This window comes from Schistocerca gregaria, chromosome 9, assembly GCF_023897955.1.
Source record: "Schistocerca gregaria isolate iqSchGreg1 chromosome 9, iqSchGreg1.2, whole genome shotgun sequence".
NCBI classification, from domain to species: Eukaryota; Metazoa; Arthropoda; class Insecta; order Orthoptera; family Acrididae; genus Schistocerca; species Schistocerca gregaria.
The window spans coordinates 197,759,511-197,779,157 of record NC_064928.1 but is presented as its reverse complement, the minus strand read 5'-3'; the positions used below and the strand labels follow the sequence as shown (position 1 = coordinate 197,779,157).

The 19,647-nt window shown below is 44.0% G+C and overlaps 1 protein-coding gene across 1 annotated transcript in view; it reads right to left on the bottom strand.

The window, feature by feature from the left end:
- Positions 1 to 4,046: 4,046 nt before the first annotated feature.
- Positions 4,047 to 19,647, bottom strand: part of LOC126291992 (luciferin sulfotransferase-like) — a 99,206-nt gene continuing 83,605 nt past the window's right edge. Inside the window, exons 7-8 of the mRNA XM_049985764.1 lie at positions 10,994 to 11,371; positions 4,047 to 4,175 (exon numbers count right to left, since the gene is read on the bottom strand). Coding sequence (XP_049841721.1) covers positions 11,060 to 11,371 — 312 coding nt within the window. The 3' untranslated portion in view covers positions 4,047 to 4,175; positions 10,994 to 11,059. The remainder of the gene's footprint in view (positions 4,176 to 10,993; positions 11,372 to 19,647) is intronic.

Here is a 19,647-nt window from a genome sequence, read left to right as displayed (position 1 = left end):
TGTAATGTCATGTACTGGCACGTTCCATGACCCTGGAGATTTGCCCCTCAAGTTGGTCTTACGGAACTAGACGTGTACAATAAAAAATGAATTTCGATAGGTCAAGTAGAGAAACTCGCCGCTAGAGGTCGGGGCTGCGGCGCGAACGAGAAAAAGCAGCCGGCCGCTATGGCCGAGCGGTTCTAAGCGCTTCAGTGCGGAACCGCGCTGCTGCTACGGTCGCAGGTTCGAATCCTGCCTCGGGCATGGATGTGTGTGATGTCTTTAGGTTAGTTAGGTCTACGTTTCTCTACGTCTAGGGGACTGATGAGCTCAGGTGTTACGTCCCATAGTGCACAGAGCTATATAAACCATTTTAAACCGAGAATACGCGTTCGGACTGCGGTTGCGATAGGTGGTTGAAAGGATTGCTGTATTCGGCCCGCACGGGGTGTAGAGACCGACCCGGAGTCAGTTGACGGCTGCTATCCTGGTTGTCTGCGACTGTCCTTCGCTGAAGTGGCCCGTGGAGCTGTGAAGTGGTGCCCTCGTCTCTATTTGTCTCTATTGTGTACGATGCCCGATGGGACCAGTACCTGCGATTCAAACCAGTAAGCCTTGCTGCGATAGGACAAACCTGAGTGTAACGACTGTTTGTAATGTGGCGAGTTGTATCTGACGAATCGAGCTTAATGCTTGGAACTGTCTCACAAGTAAAGTATGCTCAAGCATACGTTTGCATGTGACTTTGTGGTACAGTTTGGTCAGCCCAATTACATGACCTAGTCGGATAGTATTCACAACTGTAAACGCTCCCTTGCGGTGTGGTGCTTGCTGTGATTACCCATTACACACGTTGAACCTCACTGACGCTGATTGAAAGTAACTTGGTACAGCGCGGAGTGGCCGAGCGGTTTGAGGCGCCTTGTCTCGGATTGCGCCCCCACCCCTCGCCAGAGGTTCGATTCCTCCGTCAGGCATGGGGGTGTGTGTTTTTCTTAGCATACGTTAGTTTAAGTCAGCGAACGATGACCTCAGCAGTTTGGTCCCTTGGGAGTTCACATACATATGAACATTTTTTAATTTGGTACATCAAAGTTTCATTCTAATCAGATAAAGGGGGTTAACCTTGTGTCAATGCTCATATGCCAAGCGCCCCTTTAAGCAATATAAGCTTTCGGTGTGGACAGCTATTGGTTTTAGTGAACTACACCTCGAGTCCTGTAATTGGTCGCGTTTCCCTCCACGTCGTTGGGCAATCAATTCAAGTTGTTTATGACGGTCCAAGTCCTCTGAGCCGATCAGTTGATGGAGAAAGGAAACCGCACAATGCAGTAACTGTATTTGTAATATTTCTGTGACAAAGGAGAACGGGTTGGCGCCCTGGCCTTCGATTCTTATGCATTAAGTTATGTACATAACAGCTATGTTAAATATTATTATGATTAAAGGTGTGTTACAACGCCTCGCTTAATTTGCTTGCGACTTGGCAACCGAGCTGTGTAAGAGCGTGCCTAGCTGTATTTTCGTACATTCTCCGGGAGTGCTCAAAATTAAATTAATCAATTTTTTGTCAATTATTACTACTCAGTTATTGAATGTGGGTTTCATGATTTTAGCGAGTTATGCGTCTTGAGAAGAGATTGTCTCTGAATTGGAGTGACTAATGGCCTTATTTGTGTTGGCATTCTTCATGTTATAAATTTAATCAGTCATTTTCTTAAGAACAGTTTTGTACCCCTCAAGTTTTGGCATGAACTCAGGAACTTACTAGTAGTTGCCTAAATAATAGCTAAATACACTATGCGATCAAAAGTATCCGGACACCTGGCTGAAAATGACTTAAAAGTTCGTGGCGCCCTCCATTGGTAATGTTAGAATTCAATATGGTGTTGGTCCACCCTTAGTCTTGATGACAACTTCCACTCTCGCAGGCATACGTTCAATCAGGTGCTGGAAGTTTTCTTGGGGAATGGCAGCCCATTCTTCACGGAGTGCTGCACTGAGGAGAGGTATCGATGTCAGTCTGTGGAGCCTGGTACGATGTCGGGGTTCCAAAACATCTATAGATGTTCTGTAGGATTTAGGTCAGGACATTGTGCAGGACAGTCCATTACAAGGATGTCATTGTCGTGTAACCACTCCGCCAAAGGCCGTGCATTATGAACAGGTGCTCGATCGTCTTGAAAGATGCAATCGCCATCCGCGAATTGCTCTTCAACAGTGGGAAGTAAGAAGGTGCTTAAAACATTAATCTAGGCCTGTCCTGCGATAGTACCAAGCAAAACAACAAGGGGCGCAAGTCCCCTCCATGAAAAACACGACCTCACCATAACACCACCGCCTCCGAATTTAACTGTTGGCTCTACACAGGCTGCCAGATGACGTTCACCGGGCATTCGCCACACCCTGCCATCGGATTGCCACATTATGTACCTTGATTCACTACTCCACACAACGTTTTTCCACTGCTCAGACGTCCAATGTTTACAGTCCTTCCACCAAGGGAGGTGTCGTCTGGCATTTACCGGCGAGATGTGTGGATTATGAGCAGCCGCTCTATGATAAAATCCAAGTTTTCTCATCTCCCGCCTAACTGTCATAGGACATGCAGTGGATCCTGATGCAGTCTGGAATTACTTTGGGATGGTCTGGATATATATTTGCCTATTACACATTACGAACCTCCTCAACAGTGGGCGGTCTCTGTCAGTCAACAGACGAGGTCGGCGTGTACGCTTTTGTGTTGTACGTGTCCCTTCACGTTTCCACTTCACTATCACATCGGAAACAGTGGACCTAGGGATGTTTAGGAGTGTGGAAATCTCGCGTACAGACGTATGACACAAGTGACAACCAATCACCTGACCACGTTCGAAGTCCGTGAGTTCCGCGGAGTGCCCCATTCTGCTCTCACGATGTCTAATGACTACTGAGGTGGCTGATATGGAGTACCTGGCAGTAGGTGGCAGCACAATGCACTTAATATGAAAAACGTATGTTTTTGGTGTGTCCGGATACTTCCGATCACATACTGTATGCAAAGCAAACATGTTACTTAAAATACCATTTTCTTGGGATTTGTTAAAGTTTTTTATAATAGTGTTTTTAAAAAAAATTCTCTTTTTTCAAGAGATCATTATTTTAAATATATCTGAGACTGTTGCAGCTTGGACCTATGGTACATAAAATTATTTCTTTCTGTTACTGCCGTTTCTGTTGTTACTCGTGGGCACCTCTTCCACACCACAGCTCTTGTACTGGCTTTGCCTTCTCCCTGGTGAAGTTACGTGAGGACACAGGATAACCCTGACGTACCGTTGTTCTGTCAAGAGTGCCCTCAGCCACTACTAGCCCCACACTATGACGCAAATTGGGTGAGAATCCCGAAAAAAGTGGCCATAATTTTAAAAAGAGTTCTATGTTAAGAAGTTTCGTTTAGTAGATTGGCTAGAGTAATACTGGGACTATTGAATCCCGGTCTTAGAATCGACCAGCTGTCTCCTCCGATGGTTGAACTTCGTTTGGATAAAATATTTTTGCTCAATCAAATCGGACCGAAATTCTTTTAAATGGGAGCTATTCCAGTAACTATTTGCTTACTTACGAATATTTCTTTTATTATTAATCATTAATTAACAACCGGAATTTGTTAATTACTTTCTTACCGGAATGCAAGCAAAAAAATTGTGAAATGCGAGTGAAAGAAAGAGATAAGTTTCAGATTCAGCGACGTTCCGTTTCACATCATTTGATTCCGTCCTTAAGTATGTACTATTATTGTCGTGAATCAGCCTTAATATCCAGCCACTAGTGACAACTCTGACGTTGCGCCATTTTTAAAGCGAGAGTTGGATAATACCATCATTGTATCTGAGAAAATAGATTTAAAATTTTTACTAAAAGACGAATATAACACATATGCACACATAATAATACAAATTTTATTTTTATAACATTGTTAAGAAGCTATTACAAAAAAAATAATTACTAACTGTATAAATATATTTTAAAAAGATTAAAAATATTTAAAGTACGCTTTGTAAAGTAAGTATATTGTTTCGTATCCATAAGCTTTTCCTTGATAAATTTAATTTTTTTAAATTATATTTTACTGTCACACACTTCTTCCTTGCGGAAATCATCTCCGAGGAAAGTGAAAGCTTCGTCGTCGGAAGCTGTCGCCCTGTCGGTACCTGCTGCAGAGGATTACTAGAGTCAGATCCTGAGTATGATGAAGAGGATACAAATGTCATTGAGGAAGAAGATGAAAATGAAATGAACAGTGAAGAACAATGAAGAACAAGAAGCAAAAGGGGAAGAAGATTAAGAAGACTTTTACATCAGGCTGATTTTGTACTAATTATATTTATGTAAAAAAAGACAGTAATCTAGGCGATTTTGTAATAAAGTTTACCATTAAAATTGTAAACGTTCACCGAAAACATTTTTGTCCACTTCATTAATTCTTTTCAGATTTCTTTCGCCATATAATAGTCCGCCATTTTGAATTTTTCAGTTTTGGTTTAATTCCCTCCAGCACTACTTTAGACATTAGTCGAATCGACACCCTGTCGTGTTGCTGCACTTCCAGTTTCTTTGGCTCTTTAGTGTGGTTTGCTACCACTGAGGAGGTTACACTTAAAAATTATCGAAAATGACTAGTGTTGTTGTTGTTGTAGTCTTCAGTCCAGAGACTGGTTCGATGCAGCGCTCCACGCTACTCTATCCTGTGCGAGCTTCTTCATCTCCAAGTACCTACTGCAACCTACATCCTTCAGAATCTGCGCCGGCCGGTGTGAAGGAGCGGTTCTAGGCGCTACAGTCTAGAACTGCGCGACCGCTACGGTCGCGGTTTCGACTCCTGCCTAGGGCATGGATATGTGTGATGTCCTTAAGTTAGTTACGTTTAAGTAGTTCTAAGTTCTTGGGGGCTGAAGACCTCAGATTTTAAGTCCCATAGTGGTCAGAGCCATTTGAACCATTCTGAATCTGCTTAATGTATTCATCTCTTGGTCTCTCTCTACGATTTTTACACGCCACGCTGACCCTCCAATACTAAATAGGTGATCCCTTGATGCCTCAGAACATGTCCTACCAACCGATCCCTTCTTCTAGTCAAGTTGTGCCACAAATTTCTCTTCTCTCCAATTCTATTCATTACCTCCTCATTAGTTATGTGAACTACCCATCTAATCTTCAGCATTCTTCTGTAGCACCACATTTCGAAAGCTTCTATTCTCTTCTTGTCCATACTATTTATCGTCCACGTTTCACTTCCACATATGGCTACACTCCACACAAATACTTTCAGAAAAGTTTTCCTGACACTTAAATCTATACTCGATATAAACCATTTTGTCTTCTTCAGAAACGCTTTTCTTGCCATTGCCAGCCAACATTTTATATCCTCTTTACTTCGACCATCATCAGTTATTTTGCTCCCCAAACAGGAAAACTTATATACTACTTTAAGTGTCTCATTTCCTAATCTAATTCCCCCAGCATCACCCGATTTAATTCGGCTACATTCCACTATCCGCGTTCTGCATTTATTGACGTTCATCTTATATCCTCCTTTCAAGACACTCTCCATTCCATTCAACTGCTCTTCCAAGTCCTTTGCTGTCTCTGACAGAATTACAATGCCATCGGCAAACCTCAGAGTTTTTATTTCTCTACATGAATTTCAATTCCTACTCCAAGTTTTTCTTTTGTTTCCTTTTAATTCTTGCTCAATGCAGAGATTGAATAACATCGGGGGTAAGCTTTTGCCCTGTCCCACTCCCTTCCCAATCACTGCTTCCCTTTTACGCACCTCAACTCTTATAACTGCCGTCTGGTTTGTGTACGAATTGTACTCATAAATAGCCTTTTGCGCCCTGTATTTGACCACTGCCAAGTTCAGAATTTGAAAAGGAGTACTGCAGTCAACACTGTCAAAAGCTTTCTCTAAGTCTACAAATGCTAGAAACGTAGGTTTGCCTTTCCTTAGTCCATCTTCTAAGATAAGTCGTAGGGTCAGTATAGCCTCATGTGTTCCAACATTTCCACGGCGTCTGTATAGAATTTGTGTCAGTATCTTGCAACCGTGACTTATTAAACTGATAATTCGACACCTCCTTTCTTTGGGATTGGAGTTATTGTATTCTTCTTGACGTCGGAGGGTATTTCACCTGTCTCATTCAACTTCCACCAGATGTAGATCTTTGTCAGGGCTGGCTCTCCCAAGGCTGTCAGTAGTTCTAATGGAATGTTGGCTACTCCCAGGGGCTTGTTTCGACTCAGTGCTCTGTCAAACTCTTCACGCAGTATCATATCTCCCATTTCATCCTCATCTACAGCCTCTTCCATTTCCATAATATTATCCTCAAGTACATCGGCCTTGCATAGACCCTCTATATACTCCTTCCACCTTTCTGACAGCCTTTTTTGTTTAGAACTGGTTTTCCATCTGAGCTTTTGATATTCATACAACTGGTTTTTCTTTTCTCCAAAGGTATGTCTAATTTTCCTGTAGGCAATATCTATCTTACCCCTGTTGATATATGCCTCTACATCCTTACATTTGTTCTCTTGCCATCCCTGCTTAGCCATTCTGTACTTCCTGTCGTACTCATTTTTGTGACGTATGTATTCCTTTTCGCCTGCTTCATTTACCGGATTTTTGTTATTTTTCTTTTCATGAATTAAAATGAATATCTCTTCTGTTACCAAAGGATTTCTATTAGCCCTCGTCTTTTTACCTACTTGATCCTCTGCTGCCTTGACGTTTTCATCTCTCAAAGCTACCAATTCTTCTTGTACTGTATTTCTTTCCCCTGTTCGTGTCAATCGTTCCCTATTGCTCTCTCCGAAACTCTCTTCAACCTCTGGTTCTTTCAATTTGTCCAGGTCCCACCTCCTTAAATTTCTGCCTTCTTGCAGCTTCTTCATTTTTAATCTGCAGTTCATAACCAATAAATTGTGGTCGGAGATCACATCTGCTCCTGGTTCCGAAATCTCTGTCTTACCATTTCATAATCTATCTGAAACCTTCCAGTGTCTCCAGGCCTCTTCCACGTATACAGCTTTCTTTCATGATTCTTAAACCAAGTGTTAGCTATGATTAAGTTATGTTCTGTGCAAGATTCTACCAGGCGGCTTCCTCTTTGATTCATTATTCACATTCCATATTCACTTACTACTTTTCCTCCTCTTCCTTTTCCTGCTATCGAATTCCATTTACCCATTACTATTAAATTTTCGTCTCGCTTCACAATTTGAATAATTTCTTTTATCTCATCATACATTTCTTCAATCTCTTAGTTATCTGTGGAGCTAGTTGGTATATTAACTGGGCTTCATGTCTGTCTTTACTAGAATAACTCGTTCACTATGCTGTTCATAGTAGCTTACCCACGCGCCTATTTTTTTATTCATTATTAAACCTACTCCTGCACTACCCCTATTTGATTTTGTATTTATAGCCCTGTATTCACTTGACCAGAAGTCTTGTTCCTCCTGCCACCGTACTTCACTAATTCCCACTATATCTAACTGTAACCCATCCATTTGCCTTTTATAATTTTCTAACCTACAGATTATGCCCGATTATGGATCTGACATTCCACGCTCCGATCCGCAGAACGACAGTTTTGACTGATAACGACGTCCTCTTGAGTATTCCCCGGCCCGAGTTCCGAATGGGGGACTACTTTACCTCCGGAATATTTTACCCAAGAGGACGCCATCATCCTTTAACCATACAGTAAAGCTGCATGCCCTCGGGAAAAATTACGGCTGTAGTTTCCCCCTGCTTTCATCCGTTCGCAGTACCAGCACAGGAAGGCCGTTTTGGTTAGTGTTACAAAGCCATATCAGTCAGTCATCCAGACTGCTGCCCTTGCAACTACTGAAAAGGCTGCTGCCCCTCTTCAGGAACCACACGTTTGTCTGGCCTCTGAACAGATACCCCTCCGTTGTGGTTGCACCTACGGTACGGCTAGCTGTATAGCTGAGGCACGCAAGCCTCCCCACCAACGGCAAGGTCCATGGTTCATGGGGGAAACGACTACTATAACTATCTAACCCAAAGCTATGTCACTATTCTGATTCATAAATTTTGGCAACATAGTCCACGGAGAGCAACGACCTGATAATATATTTAAAAATGAACAGTCGATATAGCAATAACATTTCTTTAGTGACCGGTTTCGGTTTACCCACAAGCCGTCTTCAGAATTTTTGGGCTCCCTATGGCTGCGCTAGCTATCCTCAGTCATTATCCATTTCCCCCATGCTCGCTGCTGTGAGATTCACGCAGGAGGTGGGACGTACTTGTGCACCCACAGTGAAGAAGATGGACCCATTGCCCATCTAGGTTACTCAGTTATAAGAATGGTGTGGCGTCTGATCGTTTGGACTAACGATTGAATTTTATACTGAAATGTAAATGTATTTGGTAAGTGTCTCAGTTTTGTTTCTTACCTACTTTTTGAAGTATTTTCGAACCCATGCTCATATGAACTTTCTGCCCCGTTTTGATGACAAAAATACGAGGGTTGTCCAGAACGTTAGTTCAGATCGGTCGCGAAATGGAACCACAGTGAAAACCAGAAAGGTTTATTTTCAAACAGATAGGGACACCTTCCACCTACTTATCTACATAGTCGCCGCTCAAACTTCGAGTTTTATCGCAGTGTTGTATCAGCTTTCCAATATCTTCGTCATAGAGAACAGCCACCTGTGCTTTCGGCGAGTTATCTGCACTGGTCTGCAGCTCGTTGTCTGTGGAAAAACTTTGGCTTCATAACCAGCGGTTCTCGTGAGCAGAGATGAGACCCAGGGGGAGCCAATTACGGACTGTATTGTGGGTGATCAAACACTTCTCATCGGAAACGCTGTAGGAGCGTATTCATTGCCCCTGCAGTGTGCGGGCGAGAACTGGCATGATGAAGGAACTGCTCGACAGTTGTGTTATGTGAGCAGCATGGCACAGGCGAAATTTCTAACCAGACCCTCATACTTGGCGGGAGACGCCATTCCCTACGCATTTTTGCGTGGTCACTGTTCACTCAAAATGTAAAGAGCGACGCGACACGATCGATGGTCATACTACACTCATGCTCATAAATTAAGGATAATGCTGATACTTGGTGAAATAACGCTCTGGTGGCCGGTTGTGGGTTTAAATCACCTCGGGGTATGACTATGCGGTGCATTTGACCTGCGGTCGTCGCACGGTGGCGCTGGCAGCAGTCCACATACGCACAGGTGTGTTGGTGCATGTCAGAGTTCGGTGCAGTGAGTAAGTGTGCAGACGTTTTCAGACGTGCTAATGGTGACTGTGTTTTGAAAATGGCTCAAGAAATACCTATTGATGACGTTATGAGGGGTAGAATACTAGGGCGACTAGAGGCTGGTCAATCACAGCAGGTCGTAGCATGGATTCTCCGTGTACCACAAAGTGTGATCTCAAGATTATGGCAACGATTCCAGCAGGCAGGAAACGTGTCCAGGCGCTACAGTACGGGACGTCCACAGTGTACAACACCACAAGAAGACCGATATCTCACCATCAGTGCCCACAGACGGCTACGGAGTACTTCAGGTAGCCTTGCTTGGGACATTATTGCAGCCACTGGAACAGTTGTCTCCAGACACACAGTCTACAGACGACTGAACAGACATGGTTTATTCGCCCGGAGACATGCAAGGTGCATTTCACTGACCCTTGGTCACAGGAGAGCCCGTGAAGCCTGGTGTCAAGAACACAGTACATGGTCATCGGAACAGTGGTCCCAGGTAAGGTTCACAGACGAGTCCACGTATAGTGTGAACAGTGATTCTCGCGGGGTTTTCATCTGGCATGAACCAGGAACCACATACCAACCCATTAATTTCCTTGAAAGGGACCTGTATGGAGGTCGTGGTTTAATGGTGTGGGTGGGATTATGAATGGTGCACATACGCCCCTGCATGTCTTTGACAGAGGAACTGTAACAGGTCAGGTGTATCGGGACGTCGTTTTGCACCAGCATGTCCATCTTTTCAGGGCTGCAGTGGGTCCCACCTTCCTCCTGATGGATGATAACGCATTGCCCCATCCAGCTGCCATCGTGGAGGAGAACCTTGAAACAGAATTATATCAGGCGAATGGATTGTCCAGCCTGTTCTCCGGACCGAAACCCCATACAGCACGTCTGGGATGCTCTCAGTTGACGTATCGCTGCATGTTTTCAGACCGCTACGACACTGCAGGAGATCCGTCAGGCACTGGTGCAAGGATAGGAGGCTATACCCCAGCAGCTGCTTGACCACCTGATCCAGAGTATGCCAACCCATTGTGCGGCCTGTCTGCGTTGTGCATGGTGGTCATATCCCATTTTGACGTCGGGTTACATGCACAGAAGACAGTGGCGTTTTCTGGTACATGTGTTTTGGGACAGTTTTCTCAACTTATCACCAATACCGTGTAATGGTTCAAATGACTCTGAGCACTATGGGACTGAACATCTGAGGTTATCAGTCCCCTAGAACTTAGAACTACTTAAACATACCTAACCTAAGGACATCACACACATCCATGCCCGAGGCAGTATTCGAATCTGCGACCGTAGCGGTCGCGCGGTTCCAGTCTGAAGCGCCTAGAACCGCTCGGCCACATCGGCATGCAATAATGTGGAATTAAAGATCTGTGTCGCGTATGTTCCCTATGTGCCTATGCTATTAACGGCAGTTTTGTGTAGTGCCACGGTGTGTGGCACGACATTCTGCAATTATTCTTAATTTATGAATGAGAGTGTAGATACACTGCCCAACAAATCTGTGCAGAGCTTTACTGGATTTTCCCTGTGGTTTCCATTCCGCGACCGATCGAGACTGACTTCCTGGACAACCCTCGTAAATCCCTGTAGATTCTGATATGGCTTTATACATTGTGTAAATTCACTCGACACTAACCTGTCTTTGGAGATTTTCTATAAAAGTGTGTTTCATAGCCAGCAGTACGAATGGTAACTCTACACTGTACCCTTTAAATGGCGGAGTGCCCAGCGCTCCAGATGCTCCTGGAGAGAAGCGGGTGACAGCCCAGCAGTCAGCGGGGCCCCGTGTAGCCACGGCCCTGGAGGCGCTCCTCGGTCCAGCGTTCCAGGCGTCGCTGGACGCCCTCGGAGAGGCGCTGCCCGCCCTCGCCAACGACACCGCGCCTCATGAAGGACCTCCCTGTGGAGGCAGCTGGCTCCAGCTGGTGCTCCTTGCGGATGTGCTCCACAGCGGAGCTGTTGTTGACGGCAGGGTTGTCTCGCATGCTGTCAAAGCTCAGATGGTCGACCAACTTGGCCACCATCTCCTCTGCGATCGGCTTCCCCAAAAAGGCAGCCATTCTACGTACCACCGTTGCCAAGTCCTATGGGTCAGACATACAGTTCAGTTACTCATTTTCTTATTCCAAGACTGTAGTTGTTTGCAGTGGTGGTTGCTCCAAAATTTTACCATTCGTAACTAAATTAAACGTATTAATTTGGCGTATATGAACTGATCTAGTTTATTACATACATTTTATAATCAGTCGTTTAACACTGAGAGGAATAAAACTCCGTCTGAAGAGGCCTCGGAAGCCCCAACTATACCGACCGGCCGCCGTGTCATCCTCAGCCCACAGGCGTCACTGGATGCGGATATGGAGGGCATGTGGTCAGCACACCGCACTCCCAGCCGAATGACAGTTTACGAGACCGGAGCCGATACTTCTCAATCAAGTAGCTCCTCTGTTTGCCTCGCAAGGGCTGAGTGCACCCCGCATGCCAACAGCGCTCGACAGACCAGATGGTAACCCATCCAAGTGTTAACCCTGCCCGACAGTAACTTCGGTGATCTGACGGGAAGCGGTGTTACCACTGCGGCAAGGCAGTTGGACTACAAGCAATAAAGAAAATTTTAAAAAATAAAAAAGCATGGTAGCAGAAGGAATCGAAGTCGTGCCAATGATTTGCCAGTCGGCGCCCTCACTGTGCTATCGAACCAGTCCATTAATTGCTGCTGAAAAGTCGGTCGTACTCTACGTATAAATCTTAAGACAGCGGTTTTCCTTTTCCTATGGCATATTCAGGCGTAATATTCTAGGAACTTGAAAGGCGTATCTACCTGCTTCTGCTCATATAATCTGTTTTCAAATGGTTCAAATGGCTCTGAGCACTATGGGACTTAACTTCTGAGGTCATCAGTCCCCTATAACTTAGAACTACTTAAACCTAACTAACCTAAGGACATCACACACATCCATGGTCGAGGCAGGATTCGAACCTGCGACCGCAGCGGTCGCGCCGTTCCAGACTGTAGCGCCTAGAACCGCTCGGCCACTCCAGCCAGCATCTGTTTTCATTAAATGGTAATTTGGTATTGTTGGTTGGGATATTAGGAAACATCCCCCTAGAAAAATTAATGAATTGCTGTGCTGATAAACCTCTTACGTTATTTGATTTTCAAATAGCTCAGCAGAACTCAACGTACTCACACATTTCTCTCTTTACTTATTCTGATCAACACTAATCTGACACACAATATTTTTAGCGCAACGCAATCTGACTTTCAATAATCCCTACAAAAGAATGGCCCTGGCTAACAATAACCTATACCTTTCATGAATCACTTACCTCACAAAAATCTTCGTTACTCGAACTACTGGAATACAGCGAGCGCCAAGACTGCCAGCTAAATAAAAGATTCGAACTACTGAAGGCACTAACTAGTGATAGGCATAGTTAGCAAATGAAAGATTTTGATAGAGAACAAACAATGTATTTACCTTAATAATGATCAAAAGTCATCATATATATCAGTTCATGATATCCAGTATTACGTATTTACTCTTTTTGATGGATACGCGTCCAGATCGTCCGCTCTTAATATTCTACCATCCCTCTCCACACATCCACCACTGCTGGCGGCTCACCTCCAACGGCGCAACGCCACGCGCTGTTCTCATCCAACTGCCCAACACTACAATAGCAAATATTCCAACAATTCAAATCAGCCACAGACTGCACACAGCACAGTCAGTGATTTTCACACAGAGCGCTACTTGGCGTTACCAATATAAAAACCTAAACAGCCTATTTACAATATCAATAACCATTATCCTTTTCATTGATGTACTACGGCTGGTTGCTGAAAAGGTGGCCTCTTTTGTGTTTTGATTTACATGTTGCACTCCCTTTTCCCTTCCGTCCGTATCGATCCTGGTGTGTTGAAGTGCATGAAGTTGTGAAGTTGAGTTTGGGGTAAAGATTCCGGGATTAGGACTGACAAGAGACAGTGGCGTTAGAGTTTGTCATAACACTCTGGGCAAATTCAGTAAAGGGAAGCTAGCGCCAAAGTTAAGCCACGCTGGCAGAGTGTCAGGTTAGTAACTACCGAGGAAAACCTAACCCCTGAATTTGAACAGAGAGCCGTTCCCCATATAGTTCCGCCATATTGGGCAGATTTTGGCTATTTGGCGAACTGTGTGGTCGTAGTTGGATGCAACTCCGCACATTGTGGTAAAAAGGTTTAGAACGTTTTGTTTAGTCGCGCAGAACTCTAATAACGTTCCATTCACAGTCAACTTAGTCAGAAAAACTTTAAATTATGTTTTAATTATCATTATTTTGGTGTATTAATGGCAAAACAAGAGAGTTCAGTCTGGACCATCAGCTCACTTTCTTGTTTGGATTACAGGGTGTTTTCTAAATGTCTCGTTGGGTGTAAAGTTTCATTCCGTTGCTGGAAAGCGAGATGGCGCAGTGGTTACCACACTGAAGTCGCATTCGGAAGGACGACCATTCTGATTAAGATTTTCTGTGACTTCCCAAAATCGCTTCCGGCAAATGCCGGGATGGTTCCTTTGAAAGGGCAAGGCCGACTTTCTTCCCCATCCTTCGCTAATCCGATGGGGCGGATTACGTCGCTTTTGGTCCCCTCTCCCAAATCAACCAACCAGCAGTGTATTTTTGTTTCATTACTTTAAGAATTTCAGGAAATTGGAAATTTGTGGTAAGGACTATGGGACCAAACTGCTGAGGTCATCGGTTCCTAGGCTTACTCACTACTTAATCTAACTTAAACTAACTTACGGTAAGGACAAAACATACGCCCATGCCCGAGGGAGGATTCGAACCTAGGACGGGCGGAGCCGCTCGAACCGTGAGAAGTAGCCTCAGACCGCACGGCTACACCGCGCGGCAAGAATTTCAGGCTCATCTCTGTACGTATGACTTGGCCATATGCTGGCGCTACTTGCCGCTAATGTGAGTGAAATCTTATGGGACTTAACTGCTAAGGTCATCAGTCCCTAAGCTTACACACTACTTAACCTAAATTATCCTAAGGACAAATACACACAACCATGCCCGAGGGAGGACTCGAACCTCCGCCGGGACCAGCCGCACAGTCCATGACTGCAGCGCCTGAGACCGCTCGGCTAATCCCGCGCAGCTAACGTGCTTACTTACGCTGAAATTTCAGTCTAGTGTGTTTCGGATTGTGCTGCAGCACAGCTAGGAATGGTAGAAGTAGAAAAGGACAAAAAAGTACCATTTCTACATGTGCTGGTCACAAGGGATGACAAAAACCTGGGACACAGCGTGTATAGAAAACCGACACACACCGACCGATACATGCACAATTTATCAAACCACCATCCGAGCCAGAAAGAAGGCATGATTAATACGCTAGTAACGCGAGTAGGACGAATATGTGAGACGCAGCACCTCAGACGCGAAATGCAACACCTGGGAAGTGTTCTGAGGAGCAATGGGTACTCCACAAGATACATTAGAAATGCAACAAACACTCGGCGAAGCGATCAGAAAAGAAAAATGTCGCGTACGTTCTTTCTGCCATACATTCCCAGAGTGAAGGACAGTATCGGCCGCATATTGCGCAAACACGGCGTAAAGACGATTTTCAAACCGACAAAGAATATCAAAGAGTGTCTTAGATCGGCAAAGCAGAAATGGGACCCACTTGCAATGTCGGGAATATACCGTATACCATGCACATGCGGAAAAGTTTATGTCGGAATGACTGGAAGATCGATCAACACCAGGATAAAAGAACACAAGCGACATTGAGGTTGGAGCAGGTGGGGAAATCGGCCGTGGCAGAGTGTGAGATCGACCACATAATAAAATTTGCCAACACGGAAGTTCTGGCTGTAGAGAAGCACTATCACACCCGCTTGTTCAGAGAGGCTATAGAAATACAAAAACACGGGAATAGCTTCAACAAGAAAGAGGAAAGTTTTAAGGTAAACGGATCCTGGCTTCGCGTACTGCAGCAAACGACCGTCGCAGGTAGCAAGAGGAGAACCTCACCGGAAATGACCGCGGAGAAGCCCTCCGACGTTGGCGCGCCAGATGCATATAGACTGCGGCCACGAGATCGACTCCAATTCACCACCAGCAATGGAGAGTGAAGCCTTGAGAATGCCAGCCACTCATGCTGCAGCAAACTCATCAGACGAACGTCGACAGAAGTACCCGAGACAGAAGCCAAATCGCAGAGTCAGTGCACTATGAGCCCACAAAACTGGTCAGGGATAGCGCGATGTGTGTGACCAGAACACAGCGTCACCATTGGGGAACAAACATCGGACCATTGTAAGGACCTGACCAGCCAACATAATGCTTAGCAGTAATGCGACCTTGCTTATAATCCGTTCATCATAATAATAAACCTGATGTAAACAAACACAAACGCGATGATTAGTCAGAAGCCGTAGCACACGTACGCTGATGTTGTTACGCTCTTGCAAGTAGGTCCTCCTTATGTATTACGTATCTTATTACTAGGTTACATTAACTGAAACTTTAAGATATTCAAATGTATTAACAGTCAATAACGTTTTTCTTAATCATGCTTTAGCTACGCAGATTTTATTTCAAAAATCGTGTACAGTCGCAGCCTCTGCAGTGTTGTGCTCTGATTGTTGCGCTGTTAATGATCAGTATAAAAATGGCCGAGGCTGGTTTTTGTTCCGTAGTGAAGTACTCGCGTGGGACACGGTTAAAAAGTGCCGAGAAATAGGCTGTTCTTAATGTTTTTCATCAATTTACAGAGATAATCGGCTTTGAGGTTTTCCCAGCGTGTATATACTGAAACGTCCCCTCTGAAAAATTATGAATTACTGTGCTGGTAAACTTCTACGTTATTTGAACTGCTGAACAGCTGAACAAAACTGACCGTACTCAGACATTTCTCTCTTTACTTATTCTGATCATCACTAAACTGACACACAATATTTTTTAGCGCAACGCAAACTGACTTTCAATAATCCCTACAAAAGAATGTCCCTGACTAACAATCACTTATTTCACAAAATTCTTCGTTACTCGAACTACTGCAATATAGCGAGCGCCAATACTGCCAGCTAAATAAAAGATTCAAACTACTGAAGGCACTTACTACTGATAGGCATAGTTAGCAAATGAAAGATTTTGATAGAGATCAAACAATGTATTTACCTCAATAATGTTCAAAAGTCGTCATATATATCAATTCATGACATCCATCTTTAAAAATTTCCTTTTTTTGGCGGACACACGTCCAGATCGTCTGCTTATAGTGATATCTCAAAAATCTGCCATCTCTCCACATCCACCACTGCTGGCTCACCTCCAACAGCTCAACGCTACGCGCTGTTCACATCCAACGCCCAACGCTACACAAGCGAATATTCCAACAATTAGTCCAACCAGCCACAGACTGCACACAGCACAGACAGTGATTTTGATACAGAGCGCTACGTGGCGTTACCAACATAAAAACCTAAACAGCCTACTTACAATACTTCAGCTGATGAAGAAACACGCATTGAACATGCAGTGTAGTCGGTAGCGAAGTGTAAGGTGAATACAATGCTGTTATTCGTCCGTTGTTTCGAACTTCCCAGTATCATTTTTTTCCTCCTTCAATGTGAAATACCTACATCTCGCATTTATAAAACTCATCATCATTTTTTTGTGAATAATGCACGTCTTCTTGTTTCTAATTACATATTGGACGGTGAAGTCCTGTTTCCATTTCAAATACAAATTCTTCATTGGCGATTTTTTATGAAACACTGTTAATAAAAGTTGTTTACATAAAGAAAACAGAAGAATTTAATTTTTAAGGCAAAAATGAAAGACCTAATCCTCTTTATACCACACAGGCAGATAAGTATATGGGAAACATGAAAAACAATCATTTTCACTGCATCGAGAACATCATACAAATGCTGCATTTTTACAGTCGCTACTGTATCATCACAATATGAACACAAAAGAACTAATCTGGAGCCAAGCTGCGGGATCTGGCCCGAGAAGTAACGAGACTTTTAAGTTGCTATACACACTGGAAGTAACGCACGAAGCTTTCTCACACGTCACTGCCGAAGGCTGGAGGGATATATAATAGCTCGTCATAAAAGGAGGGAAAATGCTGCGCCTGGTTGGTTTCGTGCGTTCTGTTGTTGACAGGCTCGTTATCCACGTAGTAGGTGACGCTTCTACAACTGAAATGTATTTCTCGGATTAGGATAAGGAAGGAGCGAAGAGATTACCAGGCGACTGACTGTAAGTAATACCTTCAGTGGCTTCAATATTTAACCATACGGTGAAATCCTTCAGTACTCTCTTACGTTACACACAGCTTATGCAGAAAAATTACCCTGTGGTTAAATCAGGAACGTACATCATTCTTATTTTTAAGTACAGTAGTACGCTAAAAACTGATAAGGTGTTGCGGTTCTGGTCTAACAGTCTAAGGAGCGTGTTGTTGGATGTTTGTAGTGTATTATTTCATTCTGCTTAAAAATTAAATGACATTCGAAGCTGTATTGCTCCTCTGCTCGTCTCTTTATACGTGTGAACTGCAGCTGGTCACGTCACCAGCTGACCGGCCAGTGCTGTCCAACTTAAATGCGCCGGTAAAGCTGCTGTCCCGTATTAACGCTAAGTAGTGTCCACGTAACGCACAGCACAAAAGTACCCTTATTATCGTACTTGACAGTACTCGAGACAGCTTGGCTGCAGTCCCACGTGGAACGGAAATCCAATGAGGTTCCAGAAAACGCCGAAGAATGCATAGTGCAATGTTTACATCTGGTTCATTCTTATAAAATTAACGAACTATCAGTTTAATAAGTCACGGCTGCAAAATACTAACGCAAATTCTTTACAGACGAATGGAAAAACTAGTAGAAGCCGACTTAGGGGAAGATCAGTTTGGATTCCGTAGAAATATTGGAACACGTGAGCAATACTGACCCTACGACTTATCTTAGAAGCTAGATTAAGGAAAAGCAAACCTACGTTTCTAGCATTTGTAGACTTAGAGAAAGCTTTTGACAATGTTGACTGGAATACTCTCTTTCAAATTCTGAAGGTGGCAGGGGTAAAATATAGGGAGCGAAAGGCTATATACAATTTGTACAGATACCGAATGGAATGGATAGTGTCTTGAAAGGAGGATATAAGATGAACATCAACTAAAGCAAAACGAGGATAATGGAATGTAGTCGAATTAAGTCTGGTGATGCTGAGGGTATTAGATTAGGAAATGAGACACTTAAAGTAGTAAAGGAGTTTTGACATTTGGGGAGAAAAATAACTAATGATGGTAGAGAGAGAGAGAGACTGGGAAAGGGAAGGAAAGCGTTCCTGAAGAAGAGAAATTTGTTAACATCGAGTATAGATTTAAGTGACAGGAAGTCGATTCTGAAAGTATTTGTATGGGGTGTAGCCATGTATGGAAGTGAAACATGGACGATAAATAGTATAGAAAAGAAGAGAATAGAAGCTTTCGAAATGTGGTGCTACAGAAGAATGCTGAAATTAGATGGGTAGATCACATAACTAATGAGGAGATGTAGAATACGATTTGGGAGAAGAGAAGTTTGTGGCACAACTTGACTAGAAGAAGGGATCATTTGGTAGAACATGTTCTGAGGCATCAAAGGATCACCAATTTAGTATTGGAGGGCAACGTGGATGGTAAAAATCGTAGAGGCAGACCAAGAGATGAATACACCAAGCAGATTCAGAAGGATGTAGGTTGCAGTAGGTACTGGGAGATGAAGAAGCTTGTACAGGATAGAGTAGCATGGAGAGCTGCATCAGACCAGTCTCAGCACTGAAGACCACAACATCAACAACAACAATATTCTTATGATGAACTGTTTATAGTAACCGTGGGGCACATGGAACATCACGATATGGCAGCCCATATTGTCACCGAATTTCCGCCATGTTTCACTCTTGGGACGAAAACGTTGCCAGAAGTTGGAAATACTGTGAAACAAGACTCATCCGACCAAATAACTTTCTTCCATTGCTCCATAGTACAGGTTTTATGCCTTCTGGACCACGTTTACCTGTTATGGGCATTTGAGTCACTGATGATTGATTCTGAATTTCCATCTCGCCCTGCAATTACTTGGTTTTGGAGCTCCCTGTGTGCCGGCCGCGGTGGTTTCGCGGTTCTAGGCGCGCAGTCCGGAACCGTGCGACTGCTACGGTCGCAGGTTCGAATCCTGCCTCGGGCATGGATGTGTGTGATATCCTTAGGTTAGTTAGGTTTAAGAAGTTCGAAGTTCTAGGGGACTGATGACCACAGCAGTTGAGTCCCATAGTGCTCAGAGACATTTGAAACATTTTGAGCTCC